At 41.3% G+C, this 19,352-nt stretch overlaps 1 protein-coding gene across 1 annotated transcript; it reads right to left on the bottom strand.

Annotated features, from left to right (window-relative positions):
- Positions 1–2,516: 2,516 nt before the first annotated feature.
- Positions 2,517–11,345, bottom strand: SSTR2 (somatostatin receptor 2). Its single transcript, XM_075278148.1, has 2 exons — positions 10,987–11,345; positions 2,517–3,933 (listed from the first exon to the last, which is right to left on the bottom strand). Exon 2 carries the CDS (start codon positions 3,850–3,852, stop codon positions 2,752–2,754), a length of 1,101 nt encoding a protein of 366 aa, XP_075134249.1. The 5' UTR covers positions 3,853–3,933; positions 10,987–11,345; the 3' UTR covers positions 2,517–2,751.
- Between the last annotated feature and the right edge of the window lie 8,007 nt (positions 11,346–19,352).

Consider the following 19,352-nt stretch of genomic DNA (forward strand, 5'->3'; position numbering starts at 1 on the left):
ATAGAACACATAGATACTTCTTAGAGCAGTAAACATGAGACCTCTTAGTCATTCGATTGTATACAATCCATTAAACTTAATAGGGATCCACCATCTATTTACTTTGCCATTTCCCTCCTATGTTACTGTAGGTCATTTGTGTTTTGTGATCCTATAAAATCTTTTACTTGTAAAGCCTGACTACACTGCTGCATTGGCGTACACTCCGTCTCCATTTTTATGGGATATTCCCGACTTTAATACTGTATTTGACTTCTCTGTGACCAAAAGAGGCCGGAAGATCGGCGTCGGAACCCAAGAGAGATGAGGAACACTGTTTTATTATGTTTAATTACCTCCCCTGAAGAGACCCCACAGTATAGTCATGGTCCATGGGTGATGAACCCCCAAAATTTCAGGTTCTTGAGTTGTGATAAGACACATATATCGACCAAACCAAGATGGATGTCAATGGATGGCAGGAGCAGTTCTTCATAGTTGGGGTGGGGTGATGTCACTTGAGCTTGTTAAAAAGGCAACTTACATTAACCAGATTTTTGGCCACCACTATGGGAAGTCCAAGAGTGGCAAATGTCTCCAAGATCATCAACACCTAAGAACCACCGCCCTGTGTATGGACACCCTTACATATTCTATTCCCGTAGAGTAACGTCCATAAAGAATACTACAACACCCATTTTTTTTATGTTGCCACAAGCATTTCTTATAATTTAAGCACTTTCTGAAAATATATAACAAATCTTAAATATGACAAATAGAGAACATCTGGAAAGTTGCATGACACATCTCTGTCAACACGTATTCATTACCCACAGGGAAAGAGCCAATTTGTGGGCAAAAATTGGGTAGTCTGTAGAGGAGAGGGGGACCCAATAGTCCTTTTTTTTTTTGGATTGGAGGGATGGTTTGCCAAATGACAAGGGCGACTAGACCATTGGCATGGTCCCATCTCCATTGTTTATTCCCAGATTTTGGGAGGCCACCACAGCTTCTCAAAGCCCATGGGGAAGTGTGGTGGTCCAGCCTATCCACTGAGCCCATGGTAGCTATGGATGCTCTTGGTACATACCCTCTTAGGCCCACCTCACAAAGTGGCTTCTTCCCTTGTGTATAGGCAACAACACTCCGTAAGTTGGTTGTTTAGAACAACGAAAAAATTAGGACAAGATTATTTTCACAGGATGCCAGAATTTTTTCTTAAGTGAACTGTAGACTCCATGCTGGCTCCATAGGCAGAAGACTTACTTTCAGGTTAGCGGACGTCAATAAATAAAATATGAATGGGTACGTTTGGGTCGTCTGATGGTGCCAGTTTCTGTAGATGAAGTTGGCAGAGTATAGAAATACCAAGAAATCTCTTTATATGTAGGCACAATATCACTTTACCCATAGCAGTCTTGGGTTTTGTCTTTTTCAAGAAGGAAACAGTGGACCTTGGAGACCAGGGTTACGTCTACAACCATCAGCAGCTCCAAGCATGATGCCAATAGCAGCCCCTACTTTCTAGTAGAGCCATGGTAGAACATGTGCTGTATCAAGATATGAAGATCATGGTGGGTTGTTAGTTCCAACCCTTCGTCTTCTTGTCCACATTCAGTCCAGAGTGTCCACTTTCTCCATAGGAAAGGGCCATTTTGCCCACACGTAAAGTGCATTGTGTTACTCCGTGAATATAAAGTGCACTTACTACTAGAAAGTAAATCTGTTATGTTGAGCTAAAAGGATATAAACAACAAATCGAACCACCGATCTTCAGGGTTTGGCTAGAAAAGAAAAATAGCCATAAGATAAATGGAGATATGTGTGTGTGAAGACGTTCTAGAGAGAGATATATATACAGTACACACATCTAGGCAAACATATCTGAGACAACCTGGCACAAAGCTTGGTTCCTCCCCTATAAAACATAATAAAAGTTCAATGGTCAATGGTCAATGGAATGCAAGTTCTAAAGAGCTCGTGAAAAACCACCGGTGGTCCTTCCAATGTTTCAGCCAAATTGGCGAATCCCATATTTTTATGAAAAATGGTGGAACGGTCTCACAAAACATTGGCCATTGGGCAGAAGATATTGTAAGTGCAACTACAACCCAGCAACATGGACGTTGACGTAGGTCTTCATCTCCTTGAGGTACTTTTCACTCTTCGGCAAGGTCTTTAGCCAATTCTTTCAAGTGTAAGAGTTTTGTGTTTGGAATCCTCACCAATCTAACTCTATACCTCATGTTCTTGTGTAGTCTAAGGTAAGTCAGTCTATATAAGCTGTTTAGCAACAAATCTGGCAGTAAATGGTTCTGAAGGAGACCACAAACTTCTAGATACTCGTGAAAACTGAAGCTGTACTGAGCGCAAACGTCTTCAAGTTACATAGAATATGTGGCATTTATAGCAATAGTCGAGTAACTGCTTGGTCATTAAAGCCTCTAAGCCAAGGAACCTTTAAAGAGTTTGCCTATAAGTCAAGGAACCTTCAAGAAATTTGTCTATAAGGCAAGGGACCTTTAAAGAACTTGCCTTCCAGCCGAGGAACATTTGAAGAACTTGCCTATACGTAAAGGAACCTTTGAAGAACTTGTGTATAAGCCAAGGAACCTTTGAAGAACTTGCCCATAAGTCAAGAAATCTTTGGAGAACTTCCATCCATGAGATGGTTCACTCACTCCTTAGCCTTATCTAGTGCATATGTTTTTTTTAGGTGAATTTGCTCATATATACAGCTTTATAGGTTTTGTTTTAGAATCTTATGCCTCCTTAGATGCTGGTTTGGAGATCTCCATTGAGCAATGTACGTTGTGTTTCTGTCGTTTCGTTTAACCTAGATTTGTCTTGTTTGCTATCGCTTCTGTCTGCTTCGTCCATGCCGCTGACCTTGGATAAGCAAAGGACATTCTGAAAGCTCTTTTTAAAGTTGTCAGATAGAAAGGCATACAGTATTGGATTGGCACAACTATTGGCATAACTCAGAACCACCACAAAGTCCCACATGGCTTTTAGGCCTGGAGTTGGCACTATTAAGAGAGAGACAGAGGAAACATTGAAGATGTAGAACGGGAGCCAGCAAAAGATAAAAACTGCTACCACTATAGACACCATTCTTGTAACTTTCTTTTCGGATCTTTTTCTTTTGGAGGAGCCAACTCTTATCCCAGAGGACTTCACTTTGATGATGATGAACAGATAGCAGAGGCAGATAATACTGAGAGGAACCAGAAATCCTAGGATGAAGGCATAAATGATGAAACCAGTGTACCAGGTGCCAGAGTTACCAGGCCAAATAATGGTACAACTGCCTCTTCCGCGGTAAAATTGCACCCCGGCATAATTCATGATCGGCATGATGACCAAAAGTGAGATGGTCCATACGGCAGCATTGACCATCTTAGCAGTCCTTGGTCTCCTCCATTTTGCAGACTTGATTGGATGAACCACTGCAAGGTAGCGGTCTATGCTCATGACCGTAAGGCAGAAGATACTGGTGAACTGGTTAATGCCATCCACCGTCATGACAATTCTGCAAATAACTTTGCCGAAGGGCCAGTGGACCAAAGCCACTTGCATGGCCAAAAAGGGCAAACCGAGCATAAAAAGTTCATCGGCAATAGCTAAGTTGAGGATGTAGATGTTGGTGATGGTCTTCATCTTGGCGTATCGGAGTATGACATAAATAACCAACGTATTTCCACACAATCCTACAATACAAACCACAAAGTAGATGAAGGTAAGGATGGCATTGCTCGTCATGTCATAGTAATGCGAAGTTTCGTTGGTGGATACATTGGTAGTTGTCTCCTGAGAAACCGGAGAAAAGTACAACTCGGTGATGTTGGGTAAGTCTGGATAATCCTGCTCCATCTTGTCGTTCTCTGGTGAGCACAATTGACTTCTATTCAGTTCTCATGGCAGATTCTTCCTTCCCTCGTAGTCTGGTGAACACTAAAAAAACACAGAAAAGTGAAAATCATTAATAGCTAGCAGCTGACTGACGAAAAGTATTTACGTTGTCCAAGCCCAGGTAGCTATGGATATACATTATTGATTGTATATGTCAATGAATACCATCACTCTAAACAGCTCTCCACAAAAGGCTCAGATTTTCTATATTTATATATATATATTCTGCTGGTTGTCAATGGAAACAGACATCAGTTCATCTCCCACCTACTGTCAGACATGATGTAACAAGAGAATAATCATATTTCTCAATGCACTCCTCTGTGAACACCAGCCACATCCTTTAAAGAGGACCTATCACCAGGCCTGAAAAGCCCAATGACATAGATCACCTGATCGGTGCCGTCACCCTGAGCATTTTCGTGTTTTGTTTATCCAAATCCGTTCAGCCATTCCAAAGATATAAGCCCTTACAGTGTTGATGCAGATTACAGTATACCAGCAAAGTGGGCGGCAACTCAAAGATCCCGCCCCTGAGGATCCACAGTGTCACCACCCACTTGGCTAGGAGAACCTAATGTTTATCAAGACTAAAAGGGCTTATATCTTAGGAATGGCTGAACGGATTTGGATAAGAAATACACCAAAATGCTCAGGGTGATGGCGCCGATCAGATGATGTTTGTTTTTTTGACTTTTCAGACCTACTGAGAGGTTCTTTTTAAAGCAGATGTCTCATGAGGAAATAAGTTGATCACCTCAGGTCTTGATTCTCCAAATACCTGTGACCATGTTATAGCATGATATGCTGTGCATGGATAGGAGCAGCAGTTATACCTGTAGATGTGGACACCAAGTGAGGGACCCACCTGCGATGCCCATATGCCCTAATAGATGGGTTGTAAATATGGATATAGCTATACAAGACACTAGATAACTCAACCATATCATAATGATACGCATCAAAAGTAACAGTGCCCTTTAAGAATTCAAGTGACATATTGGTATTTGCCAGCTGACATTCTTATCCGATACACATACAGTAGATAGTTCTATAGAGTATTCACATCTCTGATGTATTTGTCATATACATGGCAGTCATTCGGTTTTCTGACTGGTGCGATACCACAGAGTTCATGCATCAGGATGTGGTGTAAACATATGGTGAAAATATGGTACTTAAAGGGAATCTGTCTCATGGAAAGTGCCGGCGTCATGTCATAGAGGAGAAAGAGCTGAGCAGATTGATATATAGTTCTCTGCAAAAAGATGCAGTATACTTATTTAGATCTGTTCTTTTCATGCTTAGAGGCAGCCATCTTGTCATGGGGCGGAGAGCTAGCTGTCAATCACTGATAGGACCACCCCATGACAAGATGGCTGCCTCTAAGCATAGAAAGAGCAGATATAAATGAATAAATAACAAGTTCTACTGAATCTTTTCCCATAAAAGTATATATCTATCTGCTCGGCTCCTCCTGCTCTATAACATGGCACCTGCGGATTGAGCTGCATTTTCCATCTGACAAGTTCCCTTTAAGACACACTTTTAGTTTATCAGCGTATCGTGCCATTTCTGTCTTCAACATGGCACCATTTAACAGGGTATTTAAAAGGGGATATCTATATTCTATGTTTATTGAGGTGGGAGTCCAGTGTTCAAGGATATAACAAGGAGCTGCTACAAACAGCGCCCCCTCTCTCTGGAGGACCTGGTATATTCATGCATTATGTAGCCTATTGACCTTAGTCACTACTAATGTAACCCTTGTTGTCAGATTCCGTCATGGATGGCAATATCATTGCAGGACCCAGTACTGGGGCGCCTTATTTTCTGTAAAAAATGATTCCTTAAAATGGACAACCCCATTTGTAAAAATGGGGACATTTAAAGGGAGTGTGCCACCAGAACCATCCCCATAAAACCAGGTGCACAGTTAGATAGCTGAGAGTCCCCTGAAATCAATGTTCTTTTCCCCATCTGGATCAATTCCTCCATTTGTTCCATTTGCATTCATATGAGCCCTTTAGGACATGAAGGCTGTCACCGTTGTTTTTGTTGTACCAGAGACACAACTGTATGGACGAAAGCAGTCCCAGGATTGTCCTACCTCATCCCTCCATGGACTACTATTGCAGCATAGCCCCCTGCCGTCCATTGTTACCGAGCTGTAATACCACTCACAACCAGTGGACTGAAGTGGCGCTGTTGCTGCTAAAACAAAAAAAGTAGCCATGTTTACCTGTACATAGTATCTCTTTACCATTTCCATGCTATACGTTGTCTCTGTCCATGTCCTTAAATAACCCCCTATAATGCACCCCATTATCTCATCCAGTCACTGCGCTCCATGTAACCTGCATTACAGTAATAACATTGTACAGCGTGTCCAAGGGAGCGATCCATTATCCTCCATACACTTCTCACGCTGCTCTGTACATTACCTAGATACCAGTATTATACATCCAGCCATGTTCTAATGACCCGGTCTGGATTTGTCTGTCTCCCTCCATAGGTCTGGCAGACACAGAAGGCAATCGCTTATATCCAGTCGGCTGAAAAGACTATTGATTTTGTATCACACTCTCGCTCTAATAGGAAACATTTCAAGCACTTCAATAAATCCTGATTGCGGTATAAGGAGGTATCTCTAGACGCTAGTACGCGCTGACACTTGTCTGAACTGTGTTGGCGGAAGATATTTTACACATCTATCATCCAGGTCCATCCATTAATACAGAAGCCAATCGTAGTGCGAAGCTGGATGATGCCCAATGTGGTCGGCGTCCCATGTATGACGTAATCAGGGCTAGCATTGCAATAAAGGATGCCTTATGTTGTATCATCGGGCAGCTACAAATAACTATACGATATAGAACGTAATAATGAGCGCTATATAGTGACGTTACCATTGGTGAAATAATGCTTCTATGCAGTTGTCCGAATAATAATGCTACACGCTGCCACCCCATCATACACTGAAAAAATAATATGTATACTGTACAGTAGCAGCACCACACTATGCTTAAGAAGAAAACACTACCATATAGTGCTCAAATAATGGCAACATAGTGTCCAAATAACAACTTCCATGCTATACAGTGCTACCACCACCATACACTGCAAAATAATATACTGTACAGTAGCAGTACCATACTATGCTTAATAAAATACTGCCATACAGTGCTCAAATAACAACTTCCATGCTATACAGTGCTACCACCACCATACACTACAAAATAATATACTGTACAGTAGCAGCACCACACTACGCTTAAGAAAATACTGCCATACAGTAATCAAATAATGGCAACGTAGTGTCCAAATAACTTCCATGCTATACAGTGCTACCACCACCATACACTGCAAAATAATATACTGTACAGTAGCAGCACCACACTACGCTTAAGAAAATACTGCCATACAGTGCTCGAATAATGGCAACATAGTGTCCAAATAACAACTTCCATGCTATACAGTGCTACCACCACCATACACTACAAAATAATATACTGTACAGTAGCAGTACCATACTATGCTTAAGAAAATACTGCCATACAGTGCTCAAATAATGGCAACGTAGTGTCCAAATAACAACTTCCATGCTATACAGTGCTACCACCACCATACACTGCAAAATAATATACTGTACAGTAGCAGTACCATACTATGCTTAAGAAAATACTGCCATACAGTGCTCAAATAATGGCAACATACAGTATTCAAATAACTTCCATGCTATACAGTGCTACCACCACCATACACTGCAAAAATAATATACTGTACAGTAGCAGCACCATACTATGCTTAAGAAAATACTGCCATACAGTGCTCGAATAATGGCAACGTAGTGTCCAAATAACAACTTCCATGCTATACAGTGCTACCACCACCATACACTGCAAAATAATATACTGTACAGTAGCAGCACCACACTACGCTTAAGAAAATACTGCCATACAGTGCTCGAATAATGGCAACATAGTGTCCAAATAACAACTTCCATGCTATACAGTGCTACCACCACCATACACTGCAAAATAATATACTGTACAGTAGCAGTACCATACTATGCTTAAGAAAATACTGCCATATAGTGCTCAAATAATGGCAACATACAGTATTCAAATAACTTCCATGCTATACAGTGCTACCACCACCATACACTGCAAAAATAATATACTGTACAGTAGCAGCACCATACTATGCTTAAGAAAATACTGCCATACAGTGCTCGAATAATGGCAACGTAGTGTCCAAATAACAACTTCCATGCTATACAGTGCTACCACCACCATACACTGCAAAATAATATACTGTACAGTAGCAGTACCATACTATGCTTAAGAAAATACTGCCATATAGTGCTCAAATAATGGCAACATACAGTATTCAAATAACTTCCATGCTATACAGTGCTACCACCACCATACACTGCAAAAATAATATACTGTACAGTAGCAGTACCATACTATGCTTAAGAAAATACTGCCATATAGTGCTCAAATAATGGCAACATACAGTATTCAAATAACTTCCATGCTATACAGTGCTACCACCACCATACACTACAAAATAATATATTGTACAGTAGCAGCACCACACTATGCTTAAGAAAATACTGCCATACAGTGCTCGAATAATGGCAACATAGTGTCCAAATAACAACTTCCATGCTATACAGTGCTACCACCACCATACACTGCAAAAATAATATACTGTACAGTAGCAGTACCATACTATGCTTAAGAAAATACTGCCATACAGTGCTCAAATAATGGCAACGTAGTGTCCAAATAACTTCCATGCTATACAGTGCTACCACCACCATACACTGCAAAATAATATACTGTACAGTAGCAGTACCATACTATGCTTAAGAAAATACTGCCATACAGTGCTCAAATAATGGCAACATACAGTATTCAAATAACTTCCATGCTATACAGTGCTACCACCACCATACACTGCAAAATAATATACTGTACAGTAGCAGCACCATACTATGCTTAAGAAAATACTGCCATACAGTGCTCGAATAATGGCAACATAGTGTCCAAATAACAACTTCCATGCTATACAGTGCTACCACCACCATACACTACAAAATAATATACTGTACAGTAGCAGTACCATACTATGCTTAAGAAAATACTGCCATACAGTGCTCGAATAATGGCAACATAGTGTCCAAATAACAACTTCCATGCTATACAGTGCTACCACCACCATACACTGCAAAAATAATATACTGTACAGTAGCAGTACCATACTATGCTTAAGAAAATACTGCCATACAGTGCTCGAATAATGGCAACATAGTGTCCAAATAACAAATCATACATTTACCATATAAAACTTCCATACAGTTGCCTAAATAACACCATACAGTACTGCCACCCCCACCCCCTACACTAAAAAAAGGCAATTGTCCAAGAGTTAAGGAAGAAAGACGAAGAAGTTTATGGAGACAACAGAAGACTGTTGAAGACTGTTTAAAAAGACTGAAGACTCAAGTGGGAAATTTAGGGGAATTTCTGTAAGACCCATATACCAACTCTCTTCACTAGGAACCATTACCCCCCCAAGGGTTTGTATAGACAAGATGGCAAGAACCCCAAAACAGCAGTCAACAGGAGGGTATGGGGTTTGGCTAATATGAGATAGTTTTCAGGCTACTGGAGAATTTTCTAGGAGTCTACCATAGTGTAAGGGTTATTCTGACTACTCGGCCTCGTCTCTAAGATCCTTGTCATATCAGAAAATCCAGTAATTCCATTTAGAGCTGGATCATTTCAACAGATGAAGATGAAGGGCACCAGTCTGACCCGATCCTATCTGCTCCCAGTATACTTACTGGCCAGGACTGGTTACTGTATTGGGAAAATAATGAACAGATAGCTGGACAGAATTCTCCCTCTTTCCTATGTGATCTGTAGCTCCGAGGAGGGTAGTCATAGACCTATCACACCTAGTATGGCACAACATACTGAGGATATTGGTTTCTTATAAAGAGCAAGGGCACCAGTCCGACCAGATCTCATCTGCTCCCAGTATACTTACTGGTCAGCACTCACTACTGTAATGGAAAAATACTGGACAGATAACTAGACAGAATTCTCCCCCTGTCTTATGTGATATGTAGCTCCGAGGAGGGTAGTCATAGACCTATCACACCTAGTATGGCACAACATACTGGTTTCTTTTGAAGTCTGACCAGCTTTTCTTTCCCAGTATACTTACTGCCCAAGACTGACTGCTATAATGGGAAAATACTGGACAGATAGCTAGACAGAATTCTCCCTCTATCATATATGGATACTAGAAATGACTGCTACACTCTCTATATGAGCACTGCTGGGCCTTTTGGTGTCTATATCTCTACGAAATAAGAAGGCGCCATAAAAGAAAGCAAAATAAATAAAAAAAGCAGATACAATGTATCATAACGTGAAATTACTTGTATGATGAGTTTGCAATTCGAGTGCAACAAGTACAACAAAGTACCACAAATGCAAATCTCTGCTGTATGTATCCTAGGATATGGATGATACAACGCAACGCCGGGAAGTAGCCAAGGTTGCCACCTGGAGTCAGGGGTCTTGTAGCGAATGTTGAGCCTCACGGGCATGTTACTCATTCCATCCTAAATGGGCAATCCATTCTGTGCCCTGCATTATGCCGTCTGCCAACTATGATTCCAGTAGACTGGCGTCCTGGCAGAACAGCTGCCGACTCCTGGTCATTAAAGTCAGCGATAAGATTAGCTGAAGTTACAATTTACTTTCAGCAAACAGGTTAAGGAGAAATTCAAAGGCAAACAGCAATAGACATGAGGAGTCAGGGGGAGGGGGACGCCAGCAAGTCAGTCTGCCATGGCCAGGGTATATAGGCACAGAGCTACAGAATATGTGCCCTGGTGCAGGAAAGCCTTGCTAGGACTTTGCATGGTAGATAGATAGATAGATAGATAGATAGATAGATAGATAGATAGATAGATACTAAATAACCTGTATATATAAATATCCTCCTTTGGATATAGGATGGACATTATAAATATATAGGGTACAAGGCGACAGACATGCAATGACTTACCTCTATAGGGTCACCAAGGGGTTCAAGAAGTCCAAGGCTTTCCAGCGTCGTCTTCGTTGACAAAGTCCATTATCCAGAAGTTTTCCACCTGCGGTAAATCCTTTTGGGAGGTTTTCAGGAATCTTGCCTGCAACCCTATGATATATATATAGGATATATATGGGATATGCTGGGAGCAGGGCTCCTGCCTGTGCTTGTATAGGGACTTTCCTCCAGCTGGTGCTCAGCTGCTCTGCTCTCTCAGTGTGTGCGCTCAGTCTGAAGCTCCCTCTACATCTGAGGTTGTATCCAGGAGTAGGGAGAGAGGAGGACTCGCTGAATTCCTCCTGTTCACACACAGATGGTGCTCAAACCATGCAACAATCTCTCTATTGCAAGTGAGAAGGATGGAGACAGCGTCTGTCGCCCCCTCCCCATACACAGCCCCCTCCTGCGTCACCGCTGACAGCAGTCAATCACTGCCTGCCTGTCACTCTCTACAGTGATTTCTATATTTAACAGTTTATACGATCTGCTCTTTTCTCTGGCTTTTTAAGGCTGAATTTACACACGGCAGAAATTGCTGCCACTTTCTCATTCATCTGAATAGGCTTGCAGAAATCTATGCACAGCCCCAATTACATGTGTCGAACTCATTTTCTACAACAGATCTGCAGCATTTGACTTCACCAGCAAGCAGAAAAGGAACTGACTTTTTGTACAGACTTCTGTTAACATCCAAATGGAATTTTTACAAAATTTGGGGTCACACAGTGTCACATTAACCTAGTTCACCAGAGAACCAGACTGCTCCACAATGGCCCTCACACAGTATAATCTGCTCCACAGTGGCCCTCGCACAGTATAATCTGCTCCACAGTGGCCCTCACACAGTATTATACTGTATGCTCCACAGTGGCTCTCATAAAGTATTATATACTCCACAGTGGCCCCCACACAGTATTATATACTCTACAGTGGCCCCCACACAGTATTTTATGCTTCACAGTGGCCCCCCACAGTATAATATGCTCCACAGTGGCTCACAGATAGTATTATATGCTCTGCAGTGGTCCTCACACAGTATTATAAGCTTCACAGTGGCTCACACACAGTATTATATGCTCCACAGTGGCCCCCACACAGTATTAAAAGCTTCACAGTGGCTCACACACAGTATTATATGCTCCACAGTGGCCCCCACACAGTATTATAAGCTTCACAGTGGCTCACACACAGTATTATATGCTCCGCAGTGGCTCCCACGCAGTATTATATGCTCCACAATCTGCCCATATATCCTGTATATCCTGTATATCCTGTATATGCTCCACAGTGGATCACACACACAGCATTATATACACCACAGTGGCCCTCACACAGTCTTATATGCTCCACAGTGGATCACACACACAGCATTATATACTCCACAGTGGCCCTCACACAGTATTATATGCTCCACAGTGGCCCTCACATATTATTATATACTCAACAGTGGCCTACACACAGTATTATATGCTACACAGTGGCCCTCACACAGTGTTATATGCTCCACAGTGGCCCCCACACAGTATTATAAGCTCCTTAGAGGCTCACACACAGTATTATATGCTCCACAGTGGCCCTCACACAGTATTATATGCTCCACAGTGGCCCTCACAAAGTATTATATACTACACAATGGCCCCCACAAAGTATTATATGCTCCATAGTGGCCCCCACTCAGTATAATATGCTCCACAGTGGCTCACAGATAGTATTATATGCTCTGCAGTGGTCCTCACACAGTATTATAAGCTTCACAGTGGCTCACACACAGTATTATATGCTCCGCAGTGGCCCCCACGCAGTATTATATGCTCCACAATCTGCCCATATATCTCTGTACTTACAGAGTACACTAAACTATTATCAAAACTTCCATGGATGTAGTAGAGCTGAGTTTGTCATTTGGCACAACTCATATTATTGTCAGATATCCAAACATCTGCTCCAGTGGAAATACGGGTTAAGAAACAACTTTCATTCGCATACATAGTATTGGAACATCCTATAGCTCATCATAGTGCTCAGCAGCACAGAGTATTTGAGGCTATCTTACAGAACTGAAACACAGAGCTTTTACCACCTTTACTCAGGCCACTCCACTGATTCCAGTAGGAATTTTTTTCTCCAGCCTCCACCATTCCTGAGCAATCAGTGCAGTTATTTTTTTGTTCCTGAGATCCTAACTAGACTCCCTAATGCCAAGTAGGTGTTGCTATGTAGGAGCAGGAAAGGGGGTGCAACTCAGAACATCAATCAAAGACGGACAATTTCAGAGCCCTTTGTCTCCTCCTGTGTGATATCACCCACTTGGCATTAGGGAGTCTAGTTAACCTATCAGGCACCAAAACTAACAGCATTGATTGCTCAGGAAAGGTGGGGGAATGACTCACAGCTCTAAAACTGTCCATCTTTGCTTGGTGCTCTGAGTCACACCCTCTTTCATGCTCCATCTTGACAACACCCACTTGACATTAAGGAGTCTAGTTAGCCTATCAGGCACCAAAACTAACAGTAGTGATTGCTCAGGAACGGTGGGGGCTACAGAAAAAAATCCAAGTACACTGGAATTTGGAGGGGTTACTATTAAAAGATGAAAAGAGCTCGAGTTGGTGGAGGTGGTGAAAGAACCTCTGAAAGGTCCAATTTAACTGGAGAAGTGAGGTCATGTCTGCAAGAGACCAAGGAAACAAAGGAAACCTAAAATCCAGATAATGGAAGGAAGGAGATTTGTGGTCGGCGGAGGTTACACCTGCAGGGCTTTCTCACTGAAGTCTTCACATCTGGAGGATGAGTCCTAGGAACAGAAGGAGCTGAGTGAAAGACACAGATTGCTTCTTCTTTTATCCTGACATCCCCATTCTTTGATCTGATAAAGAAACGTCAGCAACAAGTGGACGTCTTCTGTCTCCGGACGTGTCTTACATCGCATGCAGATCTAATGAGCCGCTCCAAAAGCCATTCATCCAAGTGACCGAGAGGACGGAGCCCTGAGCACGCAAGAGCAGACAAGACGTGAAGCATCACTCACATACTGGGATTTGGGGCAGCCGGCTTTGAAATGTAAATTTCATTTTGTTAGAAGGGCCCCCACCCCAAAATATAAACTGATGAGAGGGTGAACCCCAACAGTAATGGAGAGACACAGGAGGCGCCTGAACTGGCTGGTAACAGGGAACACAAGATTGTACTACAGAAAGATAGATAGATAGATAGATAGATAGATAGATAGATAGATAGATAGATAGGAGATAGATAGATAGATAGATAGATAGATAGATAGATAGATGATAGATAGATAGATAGATAGATAGATAGATAGATAGATAGATAGGAAATAGATAGATAGATAGATAGATAGATAGGAGATAGATAGATAGATAGATAGATAGATAGATAGGAGATAGATAGATAGATAGATAGATAGATAGGAAATAGATAGATAGATAGATAGATAGATAGATAGATAGATGATAGATAGATAGATAGATAGATAGATAGATAGATAGGAGATAGATAGATAGATAGATAGATAGATAGATAGAAGATAGATAGATAGATAGATAGATAGATAGATAGGAGATAGATAGATAGATAGATAGATAGATAGATAGGAGATAGATAGATAGATAGATAGATAGATAGATAGATAGGAGATAGATAGATAGATAGATAGATAGGAGATAGATAGATAGATAGATAGATAGATAGATAGATAGATAGGAGATAGATAGATAGATAGATAGATAGATAGATAGATAGATAGGAGATAGATAGATAGGAGATAGATAGATAGATAGATAGATAGATAGGAGATAGATAGATGATAGATAGATAGATAGATAGATAGATAGATAGATAGATAGATAGGAGATAGATAGATAGGAGATAGATAGATAGGAGATAGATAGATGATAGATAGATAGATAGATAGATAGATAGATAGATAGATAGATAGATAGATAGGAGATAGATAGATAGATAGATAGATAGATAGATCTGTCTATCTATCTCCTAACTCTATCTATCTATCTATCTATCTATCTATGATGATCTCTTGTAGGTAACCAGAGTGGATAATAATTTCTGTTACATTTTATGTATTTATTAATGTCCTAGTAGACAGCTTACGGAGTAAAATTTCCATATCTGCATACGATACTAAACGATGTAGTTTAATTGCCCACAGAATATTATTATTATGCTACAGAGGGATTTAGAGAAATTGGAAGGATAGGACGGGAAATAGCAAATGAAATTCAGTGTGGTTCTGTGCTTAGGATGTGATAACAAATGTCCTAATTACATTTTAAGTGGGATACATTTGGGTGAAACTGATACAGTAATTGGCTCAGGGATATTAGAAGAGTGAACTGTAGCAACTAGTGCCCGTCAGCCGCTGTAAAGGGGGCATGCCTCGTCAGGATCATTACATATCTTATAATGAATATTTATTGGACCCCCCAGTTTATTAAAAAAATCACAGTGGTAGATAAAAGTAACAATTAAAAGCTTTGCTAAATATATTATAATAGAAAAATCACTAGGGAAGCTCCTATAAGGATTTCTAATTCTCTGTATAAATAGACGTGAGTGAGAAATGCTCACTTCAGACTGATAAGCGCTCTCTGTTGCCTCTGACTGAAAAGCTCTCACTGTTGCCTCCAACTGAGAGGAGTTCACGGTTGCCTCCTGCTGAGAAGCACTCGATGTTGCCTTGGTCTGAGAAGTGTTCACTGTTGATTCTTGCTGAGAAGTGCTCACTATTGCCTCCTGCTGAGAAGCGCTCACTGTTTCCTTGGTCTGAGAAGTGCTCACTGCTGCCTCCTGCTGAAAAGCGCTCACTATTTCCTTGGTCTGAGAAGTGCTCACTATTTCCTCCTGCTGAGAAGTGCTCACTGTTGCCTTGATCTGAGAAGTGCTGACTGCTGCCTCCTGCTGAGAAGCAGTCAATGTTGCCTCCTGCTGAAAAGCACTCAATGTTGCCTTGGTCTGAGAAGTGCTCACTATTGCCTCCTGCTGAGAAGTGCTCACTGTTTCCTTCTGCTGAGAAGTGCTCACTGTTGCCTTGGGGGATATTGTCACTCCTTAGGGAGAGACCACCATATAGGTGTGTGGAGACTTGTTAAGCCTTTAGCACTCCACTTTGCAAGGAACTATGGGAAGAATATGCAAATCCGCCTTCCATGATGTAATTAGGAAGACACTGTTGCCTTGGTCTGAGAAGTGCTCACTGCTGCCTCCTGCTGAGAAACACTCAATTTTGCCTTGGTCTGAGAAGTGTTCACTGTTGATTCTTGCTGAGAAGTGCTCACTGTTGCATCCTGCTGAGAAGTGCTCACTATTGCCTCCTGCTGAGAAACCCTCATTGTTGCCTTGGTCTGAGAAGTTCTTACTGCTGCCTCCTGCGGAGAAGTGCTCACTGTTGTCTCCTGCGGAGAAGTGCTCACTGTTCTCACTCCTTCTGAAAAGTTCACTTACACTATATGTATATGCCAAAAAGATGTGGACTAGAATGGAAGTGGCAACTAATTAGGGCACATTTCAGGCATATGGTTGTCACTAAGTAAATAGTAAATTGTATAACCCCAGTAATAACTACTCTAATACTGCCCCCAACAGAAAGGAACTGAAAGGGTGTAAAACTATATATACAGTGACTTTTATTGCCTGTACATAACATATAGCACCGTGTGCAAAGTATGTATCAAAATAATAGTTAAAGGTAATAATAATTATTGTGGATTGTAGCTTTCTATTCACACCTATAGTCAGGACAGCGATCATACCAGTACTCAAGAACATATGGAAAACATTCCCCATAATGGCCTGTCTAGAGGATCACAACAATATCCAATGATTGTACATAGAACTGCTCCACACATGACTCAACCACTTAACAATCATGGCGAAAAGCGAAGAATTAGCATGATAAAAGGTTGTGTGGTATTATACAGAGTGCAGTGGTGGAACGCCATGGCAAATGCACAAGTAATTGCTAGGGGAGCGCACTCCTGTGTACTTTACATCATGACCGAGCTCGCAAAGTAACCATAATAAGGATAAAAGCACATAAAAAATATTCAGAAGTGGCGACCCTCCTCCATGGCATGTGCATGAATGTCAACGTGAGGGCGGGCACTTCAATTACTAAGAGTAAGATACTTAGCTGCTATATTGGCTGATCAGAAGTGCATGGGTCCTGGCGGTATAGTGACCCATAATTAGCAGAATAGTGAGTTCAGCTCTGGAGAATAATACAGGATAAGTAATGTAATGTATGTACACAGTGACTGCACCAGCAGAATAGTGAGCGCAGCTCTGAAGTATAATACAGGATAAGTAATGTAATGTATGTACACAGTGACTGCACCAGCAGAATAGTGAGCGCAGCTCTGGAGTATAATACAGGATAAGTAATGTCATGTATGTACACAGTGACTGTACCAGCAGAATAGTGAGCGCAGCTCTGGAGTATAATACAGGATAAGTAATGTAATGTATGTACACAGTGACTGCACCAGCAGAATAATGAGTGCAGCTCTGGGGTATAATACAGGATAAGTAATGTAATGTATGTACACAGTGACTGCACTAGCAGAATAGTGAGCGCAGCTCTGGAGTATAATACAGGATAAGTAATGTAATGTATGTACACAGTGACTGCACCATCAGAATAGTGAATGCAGCTCTGGGGTATAATACAGGATAAGTAATGTAATGTATGTACACAGTGACTGCACCAGCAGAATAATGAGTGCAGCTCTGGGGTATAATACAGGATAAGTAATGTAATGTATGTACACAGTGACTGCACTAGCAGAATAGTGAGCGCAGCTCTGGAGTATAATACAGGATAAGTAATGTAATGTATGTACACAGTGACTGCACCATCAGAATAGTGAGCGCAGCTCTGGAGTATAATACAGGATAAGTAATGTAATGTATGTACACAGTGACTGCACTAGCAGAATAGTGAGCGCAGCTCTGGAGTATAATACAGGATAAGTAATGTAATGTATGTACGCAGTGACTGTACCAGCAGAATAGTGAATGCAGCTCTGGAGTATAATACAGGATAAGTAATGTAATGTATGTATACAGTGACTGTACCAGCAGAATAGTGAATGCAGCTCTGGAGTATAATACAGGATAAGTAATGTAATGTATGTACACAGTGACTGCACTAGCAGAATAGTGAGCGCAGCTCTGGAGTATAATACAGGATAAGTAATGTAATGTATGTACACAGTGACTGCACCAGCAGAATAGTGAGTGCAGCTCTGGAGTATAGTACAGGATAAGTAATGTAATGTATGTACACAGTGACTGTACCAGCAGAATAGTGAGCGCAGCTCTGCAGTATAATACAGGATAAGTAATGTAATGTATGTACACAGTGACTGCACCAGCAGAATAGTGAGTCCAGCTCTGGAGTATAGTACAGGATAAGTAATGTAATGTATGTACACAGTGACTGTACCAGCAGAATAGTGAGCGCAGCTCTGGAGTATAATACAGGATAAGTAATGTAATGTATGTACACAGTGACTGCACTAGCAGAATAGTGAGCGCAGCTCTGGAGTATAATACAGGATAAGTAATGTAATGTATGTACACAGTGACTGTACCAGCAGAATAGTGAGCGCAGCTCTGGAGTATAATACAGGATAAGTAATGTAATGTATGTACACAGTGACTGCACCAGCAGAATAGTGAGTGCAGCTCTGGAGTATAGTACAGGATAAGTAATGTAATGTATGTACACAGTGACTGTACCAGCAGAATAGTGAGCGCAGCTCTGCAGTATAATACAGGATAAGTAATGTAATGTATGTACACAGTGACTGCACCAGCAGAATAGTGAGTCCAGCTCTGGAGTATAGTACAGGATAAGTAATGTAATGTATGTACACAGTGACTGTACCAGCAGAATAGTGAGCGCAGCTCTGGAGTATAATACAGGATAAGTAATGTAATGTATGTACACAGTGACTGCACCAGCAGAATAGTGAATGCAGCTCTGGAGTATAATACAGGATAAGTACTGTAATGTATGTACACAGTGACTGCACCAGCAGAATAGAGAGCGCAGCTATGGAATATAATACAGGATAAGTAATGTAATGTATGTACACAGTGACTGCACTAGCAGAATAGTGAGCGCAGCTCTGGAGTATAATACAGGATAAGTAATGTAATGTATGTACACAGTGACTGCACCAGCAGAATAGTGAGCGCAGCTCTGGAGTATAATACAGGATAAGTAATGTAATGTATGTACACAGTGACTGCACCAGCAGAATAGTGAGCGCAGCTCTGGAGTATAATACAGGATAAGT

Source organism: Leptodactylus fuscus, chromosome 6, assembly GCF_031893055.1.
Source record: "Leptodactylus fuscus isolate aLepFus1 chromosome 6, aLepFus1.hap2, whole genome shotgun sequence".
In the NCBI taxonomy this organism is placed as follows: domain Eukaryota; kingdom Metazoa; phylum Chordata; class Amphibia; order Anura; family Leptodactylidae; genus Leptodactylus; species Leptodactylus fuscus.